At 44.1% G+C, this 21,460-nt stretch overlaps 1 protein-coding gene across 5 annotated transcripts in view; it reads right to left on the reverse strand.

Moving 5' to 3' along the window:
- LOC147896797 (THO complex subunit 4B-like) overlaps positions 1 to 20,680 on the reverse strand; it is a 38,619-nt gene extending 17,939 nt beyond the window's left edge. For 4 of the 5 annotated variants that reach the window (XR_015541742.1, XM_087381251.1, XM_087381250.1 and 1 more), the window contains exons 1-4: positions 20,281 to 20,680; positions 19,688 to 19,840; positions 19,418 to 19,486; positions 19,098 to 19,291 (exon numbers count right to left, since the gene is read on the reverse strand). Coding sequence is in view for 4 of the 5 variants with exons in the window: in XM_087381251.1 (XP_087237377.1) it covers positions 19,098 to 19,291; positions 19,418 to 19,486; positions 19,688 to 19,840; positions 20,281 to 20,499 (635 nt within the window). In the remaining variant the exon portion in view is untranslated. Of the gene's footprint in view, positions 1 to 19,097; positions 19,292 to 19,417; positions 19,487 to 19,687; positions 19,841 to 20,275 lie in introns of all 5 variants that reach the window. The other variant, XM_087381252.1, reaches the window with a different exon arrangement.
- Positions 20,681 to 21,460: the final 780 nt, after the last annotated feature.

Raw genomic sequence — 21,460 nt, forward strand, 5'->3', positions numbered from 1 at the left:
GCCCCAGGCACCGTGGGAAAGTATTGCAATGGACTTCATTTTTTATTTGCCAAGATCAAAGTCAAGGAATGATGGGATTTGGACTATCATTGATAGATTCAGCAAGCAAGCTCATTTTATTCCGGTTTGCAAAACCATGAAGGCAGATCATATGGCTAAGCTTTTCATGGCACAGATCTTTAAGCACCATGGTATGCCTAAATCCATTGTCAGTGATCGAGATCCCAGAATGACCAGACTATGCTGGAGAGCTTTATTTGATGATATGGGAACGAATCTAAATTCTTCTTCTTCTTTCCATCCCCAAACAGATGATCAAAGTGAGGTGTCAAATTCTACAGCATTGGATATGCTGAAATGCTACGTGAGTGACCAAGGTTCAGACTGGGAAAAGTACCTACCATTGGTGGAGTTCGCTTACAATAATACAGTTCACAGCTCTAGAGGGAAAGCCTCCTTTGAGGTCATCTATGGAAAGGTGATTCTACCACCTATCCTGAGGACCAAAGATGAAATATTTGCAACTGATCACTTTGTGAGAGACCTCTAGACAGCTTTCAACCAAGTCCGGACAGCAATTGAAAGGTCTCAAGAAAAGCATAAAAGAGCTGCAGATAAGCATAGGCGACAGTTAGATCTCAAGGAAGGGGATCCGGTACTTTTAAAGTTTGAGAAAGCTAGGCTCCACAAGTTTAAAGGCAAACAAAAAGTGCATGCAAAGCTATCTCCCAGATATTATGGCTCTTTCAGGGTTATAGAAAAAATAAATGAGGTTGCATACAGGTTGGCATTGCCAGAGCATTGGAGGATTCACAATGCTTTTCATGTGAGTCTTCTAAAGAAATTCCAAGGGCCAGAGCCTACAGAGCCAATAACAGAGGATCCACCTAAAGTGGATGAGCTGGAGGCCCTTCAGCCAGAGCAGATTGTGTACCATACTGTACGCAAAGGCCCTCAAGGCAAGGACATCTACAAGTATCTTGTAAAATTCAAGAATTATTCGGCATTAGATGCCAAGTGGATGGATGAAGGCATGCTGTCTAATCATCCACAGCTTTTGGATGTTTACAGGGAAGCTTTTCAGTTGAGGTCAACTGAATAGAAGCCGAGGGGATGTCACCAAGCTGTAAATATTCCAAAGTCAAAGCATAAGTTGACCATTTATTGATCATAATTCACGAGGAGTTCTTTTATTTAATTATGTTCAAAGAGCTACTTATTTGGTCAAAGTCTTGACTCCGGTCAAAGATACTTAACCTCGGTTATCTAAACCTAACCGTGGTTAGGAAGATCTAGCTTCGGCCAAGATGCTTAACCGCGATTAACCAAGCAATTAAAGTGCTGACTTCTGTCAAAGAGCATTGACTCCGGTCAACGAGATTTGGCTCACGCCAAGAGGGTTAACCTCCTTAACCAAGATGTGCCAACTTCGGTTGGAGAGACTTGGCCGTAATTAAGGCGCTTTGGCTGTCAGTCAACGCTCTTAATTATGACCAAGAGGGTTGGCCTTGGTCGACCAGAGAAATTGTTCTATGTTTATATGTTATGTTTGCCTCGTGGGGAGGCCCACAATGACTAGGATTAGTCCATTATTATTTCGCATGCGAAGCGCTAACAATTAATGGGTGCCATGGTTATGCGCTTTATTTAATTGTTGCAGGTATAAGAAAGGTTCTAGACTTGGGCATTGCGGAGCCTCGCGAGCAATTAGAAGTTATTCGCCTGACCAAGTGCTAAAAAGACCCCCAAAAGACCTTACTCATGGACATGGGATTAGAACTAGGCTAGAAATTAGACAAGTGGCACCTTGCTAAAAGAATGAGCCTTGAGCTCCCTTGTAATGGATTTACGTTTTGGATTTTTGTAACACAGCTCTACGCTGAACTCTGTAACAGTTTCCTCTCAAGTAATAAAATTCCTTGGGGGGGGTCCAGCCAGAAAAGTTGTCCTGGGCCCTAGCATGTTTGTAGAGAGAGAGACGGGAGAGAGAGCAAGAGAGAGTGTCTAGCAGTAATTTGACATCTTGAGAGAGAGAGCAGAAGTTTGTATCAGTTTTACATGGACACCACGCATGAAGCAAGAGGCTGAAATTGTAGAGGTGCAGTTCTTCTATGCTTGCAATATTCCCTCCCATGTTGCATGAGACTCTCCGCACCACACATTTGAAGAAGCATGTGCGATTAATTCAAAAAGGCATGGAGGGACTCAAGGAAGCCTAGTGTCGGTATGGATGCACCATAGTCTCTGACAGATGGAGTGACACAAAGAGGAGACACATAATTAATATTTTGGTCACCTGTTGTGGGGGCAGCATCTTCTTGAGGGGGGTGGATAGTACAGTGTAGGCTGTTACCTGTATAGCTAGCTTGTAGCCTACCGCCTTTAGGCCTTCGAGGCTTGGACCATGGTTTCATGGATGATGGATTATGTATACAGTTATCGGTTTATCATTTGACATTATGCCATCAAACATGTTCATGTATTACATTTTGTTATCTTTTGTATCGATTGACGATGATTGACACTTGAGTCTTGAGCAATGAGATGATAATGTGGCATGGACCATCTTTCACAATGCTTCTTCAAAGTTTAAACTTTAAATCTTTAATGGGCATTAAAATTTGAAATTTGAAATTTTAACTTCCAAGTTTAAACTTTAAACTTGAACTTTTAAGTTGAATGAATCATGATTAAATTTGAAGGCTGTACTTACTACTTATGTAGGCTGTAGACTGTAACTGACTTGTCACCTGTAGGCTGTAGGCTACCACGTGACGTGTCACCTATAGACTTGTGACTTGTCACTTGTAGGTTGTAGGCTTGTGACTCTGTAGGCTGTAGGCTCCTGGCTGTTAGCCTGTTCTCTTGAATTTTCAGAGTGCCCACTGTGTATGTCTGTGAGGTATATGCAAACTGTGTTTATGTAATATATGTATATATTTTATATAAAATACATATTTATAGGCGTTTCTAGACTAAACGCCTGTAAAATTCTAGAAACGTTTCACTGGAGGGGGTGAGGCTGCCATGTGGGAAACAACATGGCTGCCACATGAGCAGGAGATGATATTCCATGTTAGGGTTTATTTGTGGCAGCCCAAAGGGCCATCAAAGAGTGCCTACATGGGCTGACTGTGCAGCTGGAAAGAGGCAAAGCAGTGGCATAGAATTACTGCGGAAAAAGAAGGGCTATGACAGTAAAGTGTGCTTAGAGCAGGGACAGCCGTTCGTACAAGTGTCGTACAGCAGCAGCAAGAGAGAACTAGGACTGGCAGATGACCTGTAAAAGAGGTGCCTGTTTGGCAGGGCCTTATATAGGCAGGAGGGACCAGTCTGATAAAGACTGGTCAGGTCGACCAGTCTGCAGCAGGTCGGCCTACTTTGGAGAGCATACTGTGTCACGGGGGCGTGAAATTCTAGGTACTTTAACGTACTACAAGACCGTGACAACTTTGGTTTTAAAAGTCCAAGCGTGGGCTTAATAATGTGTAATTAAACGCGGCATGGTGCCTAGCACATAAGCGTAATTAATCCCTAGGCCCAAAGGCATTCCAAGGAATTAAAAGAGTGGTTGTTGGGAAATGATGACGTGGCATTTTTAATGGGCCCCCTAGAGGGCCATGTACCTTCAGTGGCCCCCCTAGAGTTCCAGGTGGCTCTAGTGCCTTCTACATGCTCCTTTGCCATTCCTGGACCTTCCTGGGCCTTCTAAACTTCACATGTGTGGTTTTCTCTCTCATCTTCTCCCTTTGTTGAGATTTTGGACTGGTTTTTCAGCCTCCTTCAGCTGAATTCCGTTTTTCTTCATAACTCCTCACCCGTTTGGATTCCTCGACTTCCGTTTGGCCCGATGGCTTCCCCTCTGCCTCCCCTTCGTAGTGATATGCTTTTCCCTCCGTGCGTTTGGTAGAACGGGCAGAGCTGAGCACTTCTTTTGCTGAATTTGCAAAAGTGGCTTTTTCTGGACCTTTTTGCTTCTACCGCCTCCTGGGCCTCTCCTCTTGCAAAGCTACAGCTTTCTGTTGAATTTCGAGTGGTCCGACATGCTGGTTGACTGGTTTTTCTCAGTTTTGGAGGACTTTCCGGCGATGAAACTTCTCCAAAACCTTCTCAATGCATTCCTCTCTGAAGCACGCTTCTTTTGAGCCCAAGAACTCCCACTTCTTCGCAACAGAAGTGTTTCTTTTCGCATTTTTCAGTGGAATTCTTGCTGGTCGGCTCTTGTAAATGCTCTTTCTTCATGCCTTTGCACTCCTCTTTGGCTGAGAATGCAATTGGGCATTGGCTACTATGTCCTCTTGGCGATTGAGGACTTGGTTCGAGTTTTCAGGGCTTGGTGAGTTGTGATTTTGCTACTGCAATTTCTTTTTGCCATAAGCTATTGGTTGGCCTCGTGTGCCGCCTCTTTCTTGGCTCACAGGTGCCCAGGCAGTGCTACATGAGTCATTCCTTGGTTGGGTACTTTGCTGATTTTATTTTGGAGCTTTGAAAAGCTTTGTGAATGCCATCTGGAAACCACTCAAGGAGAGTGCAGCTGGGGTGCAGTGTGATTGCATCTGGACAGCCAATGGAATTGCACTCGGAAAAGAGAATGCCTTTGGGTTGAGCCTACGGGTCAAGTGCACTTATGTGATGGTGTTATATGCTTGAAAGCCTTGCGAAGGCTTAGTGAATTGGGGCTGCGTGCTCAGTTGCAGGGAAGGTCTCCCAGATGCAACTTGTAATCATTTCACTGTGAAATATAAAGAAATACCGAAAGGGGCGCCACGGTGTTTGGGGCCAATAGGGTGCACTTGTCTATGTCTGTTGAGCAGGGGCATTCTAGCCTCCATCCCTTTTTCAGTGGTTTTGTTTGTGAACAAATGGGTAAATGCCAAATGGTGATCATGCAATGGTTAATGGTTGTGATATATGCTTTGTGAGCTGTAAATAAGTGCTGAAGTGATTAAAGGTTTAGTTCCACTGCCCTCTGAGTGATTAGAGGCCGGTTTCATTGGTTCCATTGCCGGGATACCACACACTCTTTCTCAAGAGGTGGGCCTCGGTAGTTTGGTGGAAGGATATCTTTGCTGCACTTTTTGACAGCTGAATATTACAACCATGAACATGGTGAGTACCCATGAGCAAGAGAGCTCCACAACTCCTCAAAGGAGAAGGCAGGAAAGCCTTAATGATCCAGCTAGTGTACAGCTCTAGTTCTAGCAGTGAGTCAGATGATGCTACTATGTTGAATGCACAGCTTGCAAGTGCAGTGACTGCTTTGACTCAGCTGGCTCAAAATTTGGCTCAGATTGTGCAAACAAATGCCAAGAAGAAGAAGAAATCAAGAAAGCACAAGCACGGAAAGAGTGAGTACACACATGCATCAGCTTCTCATGGCGGACCGCACACTCATGCATCAGTTTCCCATGAGGGACAACCATCAAAAATGACTCAGAAAGTGACTTCCAAGAGAGAGGAATCGCCCAAAAGAGCACTTGAGAAAGAGGTACAAAAAGTACATCCAGTGCAACAGTATGAGCAGCCAGCACAAGGCCTTGGTTTGGGTATTTCTACTCCTCAAAATAATAATGTGCAGTCCATAAATGTGGCTCAACCACCTCAGCCATATTTGAGGCAGCAACCTGAATATTTTGGTACAGATTCTATTTTTGATGCTATGTTGATTTCACCGCCAATTGGGCATAGAAAACAAGCCATGTATGACAATGTGGGAATGCAGCCAGGCATGCAAGCCACAGCATATGCTCCCATGCCTAATGTTCAGCCAAGCATGGCTCTCCCTAGTCAAGGGAATGCTGCAAATATACAGCCATCTTTGGGACAGCCAATATCAAATGTATATAAAGAATTTAAGGATGGTGGTTCTCATGTCAAGTTTGATACATATAATGGAGTACAGGACAGGTACAAAGCCCTCACATTCCTTCAACAGTTTGATGCTGCATTTCTTGGGGGTTTGTTTACAGAAGCATCCAAGATGAGGAAGGTTGCCACATTTTTGAAAGGCAATGCACTTAAGTGGTACACTAACCTTATGCTTCATGGAGATGCACCTGCTACTTGGCTGGAATTTAAGCAAGTGTTCTCTTCTACTTGGCTTACTCCAACTTTTGAAGTTGAAGTACTTTCACACTGGCATGACTTGTCATACAAACTTTGCAAGAATCTTGATGATTACACCCAGAGGTTTTGGGATGTTTTGCTGCCATTGAGCTCTTACAGGCATGTTTCTTTGAAAGAGCAAATAGAGAGGTACTGTTGTGGATTGCCTAGTGAGCTACGTGATTATTGCATCAAAACCAAGGTGGGTTCTATGACTCAATTAATTGAGAATGCAAGGACAGCATATGCATGGATGCAGGAGAAGAATTTGGGCTTTATGGACAGCAAGAAAGAAGACAACAAACGGGCTGCCAAACACCAGGATAAGGACATCAAATCTGAAAATAAAAATTATGGCAAACGACCGTTTCAAAAGGGAGGAAAAGCCCAATTCAAAGCTGGTCAAAGGCGTGGACAGCCTAATAAACAGCCCCGTACCAAGTTATCTGATGAAGAGAAAAAGTCACTCATGGAGCAAAACAAATGTTTTATATGCAAAGAAGAGGGACACCGCTCTTATGATTGCCCATTCAAGAAAAGAGACAGGTCAGATGATGATAAGAATGGTGATAAACAGGCTGATCGGAAGGGCAAAAAGCCTAAACCTTCTGCAGGACTTCTTCCAGATGTGATTGGGAGTTTGCCACATGCACATGATGAAGAGGAAATGAAAAAGACTGAGATGTGCAGAGCATGGGGAAAAATCAGAAATCAGAATTGTTTGTTTTTCTTTGATTCTGGGGCAAAGGCAAATTTCATAACTCCTGATATGGCAGGAAGGCTTGGCATCGAGCCTGAGGAAATGGGGCCATCCGGCATGTGTGATATGGCCAACCCTGAACTCAACACACCTGTCACTCCTATCATTGGCAAGTTGAGGATGCATATCCAGGGATATCAGGATGCAGAGGACTTCTACATTATGCCTTTGCCAGAGTGTGATGCTTTGCTTGGGATGCCTTGGATGTACAGGGTGGGGGCTGATGTGCAGATGAGAAACAAGAAGATTTCTTTAACTCATAGAGGCAAAAATCATGTACTTGATGTAAAGTTGAAAGGGGAGTCCATCCCTGTAGTTTCAGCTTCTTGTATTTCCAATGTAATAAAGCGTCATATTTCAGCGTACTTGATTTTTGTCAAAGAGGACAGCCAACCAGTTCAGGAGGGCTCTACTCTTTCTGCTTTAGATAGAGAAAGGGCTGCTTTTATTTCAGATTTTCAGGATTGTTTCTCAGATGCACTTCCTCAAGAATTACCTCCCAAGAGGCCCGAGGATCATCAAATTGATATAATTCCAGGAAGCTCACCGCCTAATATACCTCCCTATCGTGTCAGTAAGGCACAACAGGAAGAGATAATGTCACAAGTGAAGGAACTCTTGGAAAAGGAATTAATACAGCCAAGTAATTCTCCTTACTGTTCCCCTGTGTTGCTTGTGCAAAAGAAGGATGGCAGTTGGAGAATGTGTATTGATTATAGGGCTTTGAATAAAGTCACAATTAAGAACCGTTTTCCAATTCCACGCATTGATGATATATTGGATCGGTTGGAAGGTTCCTCAATGTTCAGTCGTATTGACCTTAAAAGTGGATACCATCAGATAAGGATACGGCCTGAAGATGTCTACAAGACTGCCTTCCGCACTTCATTTGGCTTATATGAGTTCCTTGTGATGCCTTTTGGTTTGACTAATGCACCTGCCACTTTCAATAGAATGATGGACAAAATTTTTAGAGCACACAGAAAGTTTGTGGGCACTTTCTTCGATGACATCATTGTGTTCTCTAAAAATGAGCAGGAGCACAGGAAACACCTCACTATTGTGTTTCAAGAGTTGAAAAGACACAAGCTATTAATAAACACCAAGAAAAGTGAGTTCTTTATGCATGAGATTCATTTTCTCGGTCATATAGTGTCAAAGGATGGAGTCAAGATGGATCCTGCAAAAGTTGAGGCCATAAGGAGTTGGCCAATTTTGAAAAATCTGCATGAAGTCAGAAGCTTTCTTGGGTTGTGTTCATACTATCGGAGGTTTATAAAGTACTTTGCAGAAATTGCTTCTCCCTTGCATGCTTTACAAAAGAAAGCTGTACCGTTTCGGTGGGGACCAAAGGAAAATGCAGCTTTTGAAGAGCTGAAGCAAAAATTATGTTCTGAACCCGTTATTATCTTGCCAGATCTTGCAAAACCCTTTGCTGTAACTTGTGATGCATGTGGAAACAGCATAGGAGGCACTTTGATGCAGGATGGCAGAGTGGTTGCATATGAGAGTAGAGTTCTCAAAGATGCTGAATTGTACTTGCAGACATACGAGAAGGAAATGTTAGCAGTGATACATGCTTTGACCACATGGAAACATTACCTTCTTGGAGCTGATTTTTATGTGCAGACAGATCATCAATCACTTAGATATTTTCTCACGCAGAGAAAATAATCTGAAAAGCACATGAGATGGGCTAACTTCCTCTCAATGTTTCATTTTCAAATTGTACATGTACCGGGTAACAAAAATGTCGCGGCTGATGCACTTTCCAGGAAACCACAGCCTGAAGCAGTCTCCAAGAAACCCAGTGTTTCAGCAGTGAGCATTGCTTACAACAATGTGTTAGATGTGATGAAAGATCAGTATGTTAATGATGCTGATTTTTCAACTATTTATGATCAGCTTTCTGATGGTCAAAGGCATGATCACTATATGTTGAAAGAGGGTTTCATTTTGATGCATGGACGACTCTGTGTCACTGATCAGATGCGACAGAAAGTCATAATGGAAAGTCATGCTCCTCCATATGCAGGACATAGGGGAATTACAGCAACAATTACAGCAGTGGAGCAATACTTTTATTGGCCATCTTTGAGGAAAGATGTGGAAGAATATGTGAGAACATGCATGGTTTGTCAGAAAGTAAAGTTTGACAGGCAGAAGGCACCTGGGTTGTTACACCCTTTGCCAATTCCTGATAGACCATGGCAAAGCATAGCTATGGATTTTGTGTTTGATCTTCCACGTACTCCTACTGGACATGATGGATTGTGGACAATAATTTGCAGGTTTAGCAAACAAGCCCACTTTGTGCCAGTAAGAAAGAAAATTACAGCAGATCAAATGGCCAGATTGTTTTTGCAGCATGTCTTCAAGTATCATGGGATGCCTGAATCCATAATCAGTGATAGAGATCCGAGGATGACCAGCCTCTTTTGGAGAGGACTGTTTGAAAATATGGGCACTACGCTGAATTTTTCGTCATCTTTTCACCCTCAGTCTGATGGACAATCGGAGCAGGAAAACTCTACCATCTTGGATATGTTTAAATGCTATGTCTCAGACCACAAAAGCAAATGGGAGCATTATTTGCCTTTGCTGGAATATGCTTATAATAATACGGTGCACACATCCACAGGTAAAGCACCTTTTGAAATAGTGGAAGGTGCCAGGAAGATACCTCCCATTTTGCATACAAAAGAGAAAATCTTCGAAGCTGATCGTTTTGTGGAAAGCCTTGAAGAGGCTTACAAGAAGATCAAATATGCCTTGCAAAGAAGTCAAGACAAGCAGAAAAGAGCAGCAGATAAGCACCGCAGGGAATTGGTATTCACAGAAGGTGATTGGGTTTTGCTGCGTTTTCAGAAGGCAAGGCTGAAAAATAAGAAAGGCAAGGAAAGGTTGTACACAAAGCTGAACATGCGTTACTATGGTCCTTTCCAGGTTTCTGAAAAGATAAACGAGGTAGCTTACAGGCTGAAGTTGCCTCCGCATTGGAAGATACATAATGCCTTTCATGTGAGCTTATTAAAGCAATATCATGGAGATATTCCCGAGGATGTATCTGATGAGGTGCAACCTGAAGTGGAAGAACAGGATGAACTTCTGGTCCCAGAGCAGATTCTGGCACACAGAGATAGAAAGCTCAAGGGTAAAGTTATCCGTCGCTACTTGGTAAAATTTCAAAATTACCCATCACTTGATGCGAAATGGATGGAGGAAGGTGAACTGGCAGATTCACCTGGGATATTGCAGCTTTACCTTGATGCTTTCCAATTAGAGCCGACTGCGGTCCGGGCTCCTACAGGTAGTTCAGCAGAGCGAGCGTCTGGAGCATTACCTGATGTTCGAGAGGGGGGTAGCACCTCCACTCCCTCAGTACAGACGGGCTCACCGTGATTTCATGAGGTCGCTTGATGACACTGTATGTTTCATCTGAGATACTGAGCTGACAGTATTTCTGCTGTGAGACTTCATGATATTGATGCATCTTGACTATTGATCGCCGAGGATCACATAGATTTTGAGCAGTATATATGGATGGATGCATGCCTCTCCTAGCCATATTTTCACTGTCTCTGTATACTATAGCTGCGGCTTTCTTGTATACTCTTTTATGCTATATTTCATGCTCGCTCCTGTGTTTTGGGGCAGCAAACTGTGGTTTGCTGTTTCAAGAGAGGGGTATGTCACGGGGGCGTGAAATTCTAGGTACTTTAATGTACTACAAGACCGTGACAACTTTGGTTTTAAAAGTCCAAGCGTGGGCTTAATAATGTGTAATTAAACGCGGCATGGTGCCTAGCACATAAGCGTAATTAATCCCTAGGCCCAAAGGCATTCCAAGGAATTAAAAGAGTGGTTGTTGGGAAATGATGACGTGGCATTTTTAATGGGCCCCCTAGAGGGCCATGTACCTTCAGTGGCCCCCCTAGAGTTCCAGGTGGCTCTAGTGCCTTCTACATGCTCCTTTGCCATTCCTGGACCTTCCTGGGCCTTCTAAACTTCACATGTGTGGTTTTCTCTCTCATCTTCTCCCTTTGTTGAGATTTTGGACTGGTTTTTCAGCCTCCTTCAGCTGAATTCCGTTTTTCTTCATAACTCCTCACCCGTTTGGATTCCTCGACTTCCGTTTGGCCCGATGGCTTCCCCTCTGCCTCCCCTTCGTAGTGATATGCTTTTCCCTCCGTGCGTTTGGTAGAACGGGCAGAGCTGAGCACTTCTTTTGCTGGACGAATTTGCAAAAGTGGCTTTTTCTGGACCTTTTTGCTTCTACCGCCTCCTGGGCCTCTCCTCTTGCAAAGCTACAGCTTTCTGTTGAATTTCGAGTGGTCCGACATGCTGGTTGACTGGTTTTTCTCAGTTTTGGAGGACTTTCCGGCGATGAAACTTCTCCAAAACCTTCCCAATGCATTCCTCTCTGAAGCACGCTTCTTTTGAGCCCAAGAACTCCCACTTCTTCGCGACAGAAGTGTTTCTTTTCGCATTTTTCAGTGGAATTCTTGCTGGTCGGCTCTTGTAAATGCTCTTTCTTCATGCCTTTGCACTCCTCTTTGGCTGAGAATGCAATTGGGCATTGGCTACTATGTCCTCTTGGCGATTGAGGACTTGGTTCGAGTTTTCAGGGCTTGGTGAGTTGTGATTTTGCTACTGCAATTTCTTTTTGCCATAAGCTATTGGTTGGCCTCGTGTGCCGCCTCTTTCTTGGCTCACAGGTGCCCAGGCAGTGCTACATGAGTCATTCCTTGGTTGGGTACTTTGCTGATTTTATTTTGGAGCTTTGAAAAGCTTTGTGAATGCCATCTGGAAACCACTCAAGGAGAGTGCAGCTGGGGTGCAGTGTGATTGCATCTGGACAGCCAATGGAATTGCACTCGGAAAAGAGAATGCCTTTGGGTTGAGCCTACGGGTCAAGTGCACTTATGTGATGGTGTTATATGCTTGAAAGCCTTGCGAAGGCTTAGTGAATTGGGGCTGCGTGCTCAGTTGCAGGGAAGGTCTCCCAGATGCAACTTGTAATCATTTCACTGTGAAATATAAAGAAATACCGAAAGGGGCGCCACGGTGTTTGGGGCCAATAGGGTGCACTTGTCTATGTCTGTTGAGCAGGGGCATTCTAGCCTCCATCCCTTTTTCAGTGGTTTTGTTTGTGAACAAATGGGTAAATGCCAAATGGTGATCATGCAATGGTTAATGGTTGTGATATATGCTTTGTGAGCTGTAAATAAGTGCTGAAGTGATTAAAGGTTTAGTTCCACTGCCCTCTGAGTGATTAGAGGCCGGTTTCATACTGCCCTATATAAGGGCCACAGGCAGGGGACCATAGATACTTCAGATAGCCTTGGAACATGCTGCATCTAGAGCAGCAGAAGAGGCCCAAGAAGTCAGCATTATCATTGCTCATCCTGCACATCACCTCGCATGAGTGGAGCAGTGGAAGCGCCATATACAAAGTGTTCTTGCAGGCCCAAGAAGTCAGCATTATAATTGCTCAGCCTGCATATCACCTCACATGAGTGAAGAGCAGTGGAAGCACCATATACAAAGTGTTCTTGCAGGGAACAAGTCCAGACGTCTGCAGCATACCTAAGTGCATACCTACTCAATGTAGGAAAAAACAAGGGTGCAGCAAAGGGAGCTTTGTCTGTAGTACATTGACGGAGCATATCTCTGCAGGAGTGCTCAGCCTTGAGCAGTTACTGAAGCCTATCTCAAGGAGAATTTTCCTTCAGAGGCAGAAAAAAAGAGCCTTGCTTACCTCAGGGATTGTTTCTAAAAGTGTTGATACATATGTTGGCAAGTTTTTGTACTCAAGATTTATATATATCTCTACTATGTCTTGTCTGTACATCTGGGTTATCTCTCATATCTCAGTTGCTCTTTTTACTTCCAAGTAAGCCCATGTATTTAGGTTGTGTTCTGTTAAGTATCTTGTGTTCTCGCGGTGAATCTTCCGCTGCATTAGTGTGGGCCTTAAGCAATCAACCTACAGTGAGAGTGTGCACGTGCAGAAGCGTACAGGAGAGAGAGAGAGAGAGAGAGACCAAAATGAGGCAATAACAACTGTATATTTCCAGGGATCCAATCACAGCCAAGGGGCTGACAGAGACAGAGAACGCTCCAGGAGAACCCCAATGTGAGGCGGAAATGAATGGGAGGTGAGAGACCTTTTATAGGCCCCACCCAGCCTGGTCCGACCCCAACCCAACCCTAACCATGGGCCTAGAAGGCCTGAGGTAGCTGGCTATTTGAATTTTGCAGTACACCACCCAGCCAGGTTTACCCTCACCCTATTCCTCTCCCCAGGTGGGCACCCCTGACCCATGAGGGGTGATTGTCTTAATGTTAGAAGGCTGGTACCATCCGGTGATCCTGGGCACTACCTGCTGCCTTGGAACCATCTGACTGATTGGAAGATGAGTCTCACTCGGTCTTTAGCTTTGCCTTCTACTTGGACCGACAGTCCTTGATCAGAGACCCTCTCTCACCCTCGACATACATGCTTGGGCACGTTCGCGTATGCGTCCTTACTCAGACATGGGAGTCCCATGAAACTGCTGCATCCTCGCACCTTGCTGCTGATCCTGGCAAAAACATCTTACTAGGCAAAAAAGAAGAGAGGGGAAGAGGAGGTGGGGTATGGGAAAGAGGAGAGCCGCAACCTTGGTGCCTTCTTCAACAGCCCACCCCTGTTGCTGCTCTGAACTGCTGGGTCAGATCACTGTGGTCAGGCAGCCCCGAACTACTGCCACAAGTTGCCGTAAGTAGTTTGGACTAATCCACTCATTTCAAACTTAGGAGAATCTGAGGAGTTGGACTGACGAACCAAGTATCCTGTCTCAAAAGTGAAGGTTCATGGCCAACTAGTGGCGATGGAAGATCTGGCAGATGACAAAGGTACAGAACCGAAACTTACCGATGTGCTAGATTGCCTTGGGGAAGATCATAGTTTCAATAGACCCAAATAGAGTGAGGGAGTGGAACTTGAAAAATGCAGTCACTCTTTCCATGATCATCTAGACACCTGCGGATTCGGTGATACCTCACATCAAGCTAGCCAGTACAGCACAGGAGGCATGGAAGATGTTGCAAGGTCTCATAGAGACCTTGCAAGATCTCTGTGAGACCAAGAACACAGGGAGGATCAGCTGTTCAACTCGAAGATAGATGAGAGAGTATCAGCCCACGACTTCTAGTGAAGATGAAAAATCTCAAGGATCAACTTGGAGGATTAAGGTGGACAGTAACCAGTTAGCCATGCTCCTAGTCAGTAAGCTTCTGAGGAGCTACCAAGGGTTGGTGACAACACTCAACACCGCTGGTGCAAGAATGAGGCCGCTGACGTGGGTCCATTGTTGCTTTAGGAGGAAGCTCAAATGAGTTTGTATGACAGAAAGGACGGACGATGACGAGAACGACGAGAAGGCTCTCATAGACAAAAGCAAGGGTGGCAAATGGAGGCCACAGAAAAAGAAGCATGCCAAGAATGAAGACGAAATGCTTGTGATGAAGGAAAGGAAGAACCAAAAGGATTGCTTATATTGCAAAATGCCTGGATACTTTGCTAAAGATTGCAGAAAGAAGAAGGCTGGCCAAGCAAAGAAGGGTGACCAATCAAACCTGCTAATGTGGTAATCGAGGAACACTTCTGCGTGACAAAGCCATGTCCCATTGAAACAGAGTATGCAGACCTAGGGGTGACAATGATCATAGTTGCTCAATCATGGGATCTGCGGACCAATCTAGAACCACCTGTAGAAATGGAGGAGCACACCCAGAGATGGAGGAGCAACAAGGATTTCAACAAGTTCGACTTGTTGATCGACTCAGGTGACCAGGAAGACAAGCCCAGGTGTATGAAGCTGGAAGGACCAAATGAAGATCCTATCAAAGCCTTTATGGTGCAAACGAGGAGTAGAATATCAGTGGGTGATAGACAGGGATTCCTACCCAACGTGGACCATCTCATTATGCGAGGAATCAAGGACCAAGATGCGGATGGCACCGGTTGTATATCAGTTTGAAACAAACCCAAGATTATTAGTACCTTGCAGGGTCTGGTCCATCCTTTCTTCTAAGGGGGACCATTTGATGGTTCTATTGGTGCATTGGATTGGTTCTACTGACGACACTGGAGTGTTCGTGACTTGGACCAGTGTTCAAGACTGGATCCATGTGTTTGTAAGCAATGCGGGGAAGTTCCTCGAGCTGCGGGAGGTGCGGGATACATGAACAGATAAAGAAGACATCCTTGACTTGTTCCTTAACGATTTTGCAAAGGAGCTGATGGAGCAGTTCTTTGACAAAGTTGGTGTTGGGCCACAGGGTGTCATTGAGAGGGTGTCTTGGAGACATAGGGTCATTCCCCACATGTGAGCCCCCAAGTGAGGCGAGATCTAGGGGGAAAGGGTGACGCTGCCATGCATGGCTGCCACATGGGCAGAAGATCATATTCCTTGTTAGGTTTACATGGGGCAGCCCAAAGGGCCACCAAAGAGTGCCTGGCCATGGAGCTGGAAAGAGCCCAGCCATGAGCCCAAGCAGTGGGCACAGCATTACTGCAGAAAAGAAGGGCTGCGACAGCACCCAGTCAGCAGCAACAGCAAGGGGGTCTGTACAGCCGGTACAGCAACAGGTACAGGTGTCATACAGTGGATTTTCTAGAGGTGTTGGTACATATGTTGGCAGGTTTTTGCACTTGAGAAAAATAAATCTACTCTGTCATCTGAGTTTTCTTTAAAATCTGTGTGTTCAGTCAAGAATCCTGTAATCTCGGGGTGAATCTTCTGCTGCGGAGTATTGTTGGCCTTAAGCAGCAACCTACCTCTACTTTTCTAGAACTAAGACTAGTAAAGGAGGATATTGAGTCCTGAGTCTAGGCCTAGACTTGTAGCACACTACTCATTAAGCATCACTTTGGGGACGAAAAGCAATGGAAATTTGTAACTTAGTTCGAAGGTTTTCAAACAAAGAGATCCAAAAATGGCTCACAAACTTTGAGTCATTATCTAAGGTAATGGTTCTAGGTAAACCATGAAGTCGAAGGATGTCCCAAATGAAGAGTTTAGCAGTTTGAGGGTCCTTTCTACAACAAGATTGAACTGCTGTGTCCATGATCTCTATGTGTACAAATACAAACGCTGTGGTTGTTGTAGCTGCTACTGATAAACCGGAATCCTTCTCATGGCCCCACAGAGGGCACTTGGGCTTGCGTACTCAATCAGGTCTACCACAGTGATTTGATCATAGCCTCCACTCGGACATGCTCCCATTTCTCAGATGGAATAGGAAGAGGTTTAAGTAATCCCGGTATCTTACCCAAATCACTTTTTATCTTTTGACATACAATGGTAGTAATATCTATTCTCATATGAGGCCAATGGAAATACTTTTCCACATTGTCAATGGTTTCCCTAATACCTCTATGGCATGCATAGGGACTGCAATGTAATTCACTCATAATAAATTCTTGCACACACATATTCCTAACATGAGATACCCAACATCCAGTGTATATCATTTCTAAGTCCTTCAACTACTCCTTCGGTATAATTTCTGATACATTTTAGCATAATCTTCACATGAAGATAAGCTGCTTTCATGCCACCAATACTCTTCTCTTGGATGATAGAGATTGTATTTACACTAGGCTTCCCACTCAAGGCATCTGCTACTACATTCTCTTTTCCAGGTTGATACTCTGATGTAGGTTGTCCAAAGGATTAGAGATACTCATCCCATCGTAGATACAACAGGCTGAGAGAACAGATGCCTGATACCTTGACGATCCGTCTTCACCTTAAATCCTGTCCCATAAAAAGAATGCTTCCAAAGCTTGACCGTGTGCCCAACAGCCAATAACTCTTTTTCATTAGTGATGAACTTCAGTTCAGCACCTCGAGGCTTATTGATCTTGAGGCTTATTGACCCTCTTGCATAAGAGCCACTCAAATAGACTCACCACTCGCATCAGTGCAGACTATAAAACAGCTCTTATCCAAATCAGAAAGAACTCAGAGATTAGCACTTCCAATAGGCTTTCAAATGCTAGTTGATGTGTTCTTCAAAAGGTGGTCAGAGGAGAAGGAATTTAGGTAAATGCTGAATAAACCTCAGGAAGAACGCAGAGATTAGCGCTTCCATTGCTGAAAAAACCTCCTAGAGTACCTACACATGTCCAGAAAAGATCTCAACTCATGAATATTATTGCGAGTAGCCCAGTCTGTAACGATCTTAGTCTTCTTGGTGTCAACCAAGACGCTTTTTGGCATTAAGGAAAAGCTGATTTTCGGGATGACTTTATCTGGGTGATCCTTATGCTCCTCCATGGTTTTACTAAACTTCAAGATGTCATCAAAGAAAACCACCACAAGTTTATTGAGATATGGTGAAAACCCCTTCTCATAAATCTGCAATAGGTTGCTGGAGCATTTGTAAGACCAAAAGTCCCTACCAAGGACTCATAATGGCCTGTAAGTGTACGAAAAGCAGTCTTGTGTATGTCACACTCTCTTTCTCAAAAAAATTTGCATACCTTTGTAAGACTAGAATATGTCCAATCATACAAATTTAGATTTTTTGCTGTTCTAAAGTGCAAAAATCTACACACAAAATCTTTCACATCTCAAGATGAGATTCTCCTTATATCTCAAAGGCAAAAAGATTGATTTGAGTAACTGGATGTAAGATTGCAAAAGCAAGCTTCTCTTGGTCAGTTTTGGTATTGGGATCTCTCGATCCGTCATATTTGGAAGATTCACCGCCTGTTTTGGCTCAAACTTAGGCTTTTTAGAGATTGGTGTTTAATATTTACGAGCTGAATGTTTCGATACATCCTCATGTGTGCAACGATGCGGAAAGGGAACAGCCCTTGGGCCCTCATGAGACAATTTGTTTCTACTCGACCTAGATGCAAGGTACACATGAATGCAATCTGGGAGAGAAACTGCATGTTGACACATGAAGAGGGTTACCCCTTTGTTAATGCCCCTTGAGATCACTCAAAGGCATCTTCCTGCCATTTTAATGTACCCTTTTCCCTTTCCTACACCCCCTAGGACCTAGACACGTGTGCATATCTTTATTGACAAATATTGCCCAATATACATTGTTTGTTGGTCTCATCAAGACCTGAGGGCTACATCAAAACCCCCATCAAGATCTAAGCCTCGACATAAGGCCGTCCCGATAATCAGAATGTCAATAATTGCAATCCATCACATAGCCATAGCCATGGCAATATTAATTGAATGTACACCATTGTGTCAGCACAATGCCCAAATAGCAGTACGACTATATTTATAGATGTCATCGATCATAAGAAATGCCTAAATTTATCATGTACAAGACAAACAAACATGCAACTTGACCCTCATGATAGTCACCCACAACTTCAAAAATCAGTTTCATCATATAAAAGCATGACAGAATTCATCATATAAAAGCATAACAGAACATGCCCTAGAGTGTTACTATTCGGGTGTTTTGTCTGTTGCAGACATTGGAGGCTTAGAGTTGCAAGACAATGGAGATCAGTAAAATAAGTTCTCCAACCCCTCATGTCCTCCAGAAAGGCTTTTTGTAAAGGAATAATTTCTTGGTGTCACCCCCCAAAGAACACAAAATCAAATCAGAAAAACCAATGCAGTGTGCTTTGTGACTTATCAGTCAAAGGCACACTCTCATTTCTTAAAAGCTACGTCTAGCATTTCCAGAGCTATGACTAGCATTCCAGGGAAGAGTTTCAGGTGACTGCAACCCTGACAATTCCAATAAACTTACCACGACATGTATTCATCACTTCGGAAAACAACTCCAAGAAAATAGCTTGGAGAAGGTGACAGGTTGATTACAAACAAAGTAGTTGTATCCTACCCAATCTTGCCGAAAAACGAGTGGATAGCCATTGCTGGTCCATAATTTCACTTTGGAAAAGACTAGTCAGGATCGATGATCAATTCAGACAGCAGAATTAGTTGTAACTGCCAAGCCAACTTGCAGGCAATCACTACCTGAAGGGCAACGTCCTAAGAAGGCCAGAAAACCTTTCACTTCCTTTCACATCCCACAAAGTATGCTTTTGGATAAGATTCTTGTACCACACTCAGGAAACTTGGATCTGGAAATATTAGTATCTGAAGAATTGGATCAGGCCTTGAAAACAAGGATTCTATGGAGACCTTGGGCCAATAGTGTAGGAAAAACTAAGGACATAACCGTTGCAACTTACGTCACTCCTCCACCTCGCCCTCCTCTTCCAGTTGTTGCAGTCCCATTTGAAGCCCATCCTGTGGGTGCAGGAATTGACAGATTTGTTCCAATTAATTCAATCTTCATTGGTTTTCCATCGAGTTGCACGTTGTTGTATCGCTTCATGGCCGCTACTGCATCTGTTCGCCTTGAATATACCACCTCAGCCGTCCCCTGCGATGCCAGAAAGAAAATGATAGATTGAATAGTTGTACCCACTGCATAGAAGAACTGTTTCTGGTGGGGGCGAGGAAAAAGGTGTTAAGGAGAGACTATGAATAGCAAAAGAACAGCTTTTACCTTTGAACGACCACTCCTGTCGTAATGAATCGACGATCGCTTGAGGTCACCAACCTCAGAGAAAAGTTCCTGACACAAAACAAACCACTCATGATAACCCTAGAGGAGACGCACCCACAATCGACGTACGACGACTGTAATCCAGGACGCTCAAATTGCAAGTGATCTTGTCAGAGTACATAAACAACTATCCAAGCAAATAAACAAATTTTCAACAGCTTGTGGTCGCAACGGTCTTCATATATTTGTAAATCAAGCAACAGTGCACACCTTTATGTCTTCGTTAGAGACTCCATACTCCAGGTTCGAGATATAGAGTTTGGTGCCCGTTTCGATTCCCATACTGAGTCTAGCAGGAGCAGCCTTCGCGCCGTCTTCAAACAGATCATGCTGCCATGGACCATCGGTTGCTCTCTCTGTTGGCTGCTTTCACAGGAAAACAGTAAGCAGGACCGAATTCGCATCATGAGCCGAGTCAGTGTTCCCGTCAAAAACAGGTAGTAAGAGAACGGACAAGGATACACATTAAGGAGTGCAAAATGATTTTAGAGACGAAGCAGTGGTTTGCCGCTGTCGATAGGGAAATTTCCCCCATCAAAAGACTAATCTTCAAGATTATAATTCATATGAGCATTCTCCGAAATCAACAGTGGCAGGAGAGATGCAGCTTCAGGTCTCCACATAAAATCCCTAGTATCCCGCTTCGAAGAACGCCATGCCCTAAGATACGAAGAGACGCAAGATTTCCCAGGTCAAGTGAGTGTTCCAGACAATTGTTAGCCAAGGAAGCCTCGAGGCCTTGTCTGCGACTGCGAGCTAGAGCGATTTACGCTGTGGATTGAGAAGAAGAGCGCTAAGCTTGCCTTGGCAAAGGTGTAGGGAGCAGGGCGAGCGTTGGATCGAGTGGCGCCCCTGCGAATTGGGCCTGCGGAGGACCCGTTACCATTGCCGCCATAACCTACTGATGCTGCGGCTGTTGCTCCTCCTCTGCGAGCTCCACCTCTGCCGCGACCCCCCCGACGGCCTGGCTGCTTGGTGCTCTTGATGATGTCGTCGAGGGACATGTCCAAGGAGCTAGTCATGGTGGTGTGGGCAGCTAAGAACGCGAAGGAGGTTGAAGATGATACTGATTTTGGAAGAGATTTGAGAGCTATGGCGGTGCAGGGGCAGAGGCAATGGAGAGGAAGAGGAACAAAGTATGCAAAGAGAGTGCTTCTTAAGCTTAAGCTTTGAAAGCTCTTACTTGCACAATGAAGCTTAAGCTTCTGTCTTACTTTTGCAATGTATATATATATATATATATATATACCATCTTTTGCAATGTATATATACTATAGTTGCATCACCCGTCTACCATGGGTCCGTCTCAAAATGGGATGATATTAAGAAGGTGAATGATATTCAATCATTCATAAGGTCTGCCCAAGATCAAAAAAGTAAACAAAAAGGAATCCTGAAAATGGTGTGAAGGAAGAGGAGATAAAGGGGGGAGAGAGAGAGAGAGAGAGAGAGAGAGGGGAGGGTGTGGGAGAAAAGGTGGAGATCGTGTGTAAGAAGACTTGAGGAGATAAAGAAGGGAAGAGAGAGAGAGAGAGAGAGAGAGAGAGAGAGAAAGTCAACCACTTTAAAGTCCGCATTTAAGTCTAATGAAAAAGAGCCAATAGAAAAAATGCACTTCCAAAAATTCAAGAAATGCCTAATTTCTGCTTTGCCAAAATTGCATCGTTGCTAAGGGCAGACCAAAAAGGTCTTTAATTACAAAAAATAAATTTGAAGTTTCAAGACCCCCCTCCACCCTAGGCATTATGCTTGGCTTGGCCCTATGCTAGTTTACTCAAGGATTCAGTTAGATGAGCTCCCATGTGATGTTATGTACTCTCTCTCTCTCTCTCTCTCTCTCTCTCTCTCTCTTCTTTTTCTTTGAGTGTCTCCCTCGTGCACACACATGCACTAAACCCTTCCTTAAGAAATTACTGAAATAGATGCATCTCTCTCTCTCTCTCTCTCTCTCTCTCTCTCTCTCTCTCTCTCTCTCCCCGTGGC

Source organism: Dipteris shenzhenensis, chromosome 11, assembly GCF_047967505.1.
Source record: "Dipteris shenzhenensis isolate YYH24624 ecotype China chromosome 11, Dip_SZ_1.0, whole genome shotgun sequence".
NCBI classification, from domain to species: domain Eukaryota; kingdom Viridiplantae; phylum Streptophyta; class Polypodiopsida; order Gleicheniales; family Dipteridaceae; genus Dipteris; species Dipteris shenzhenensis.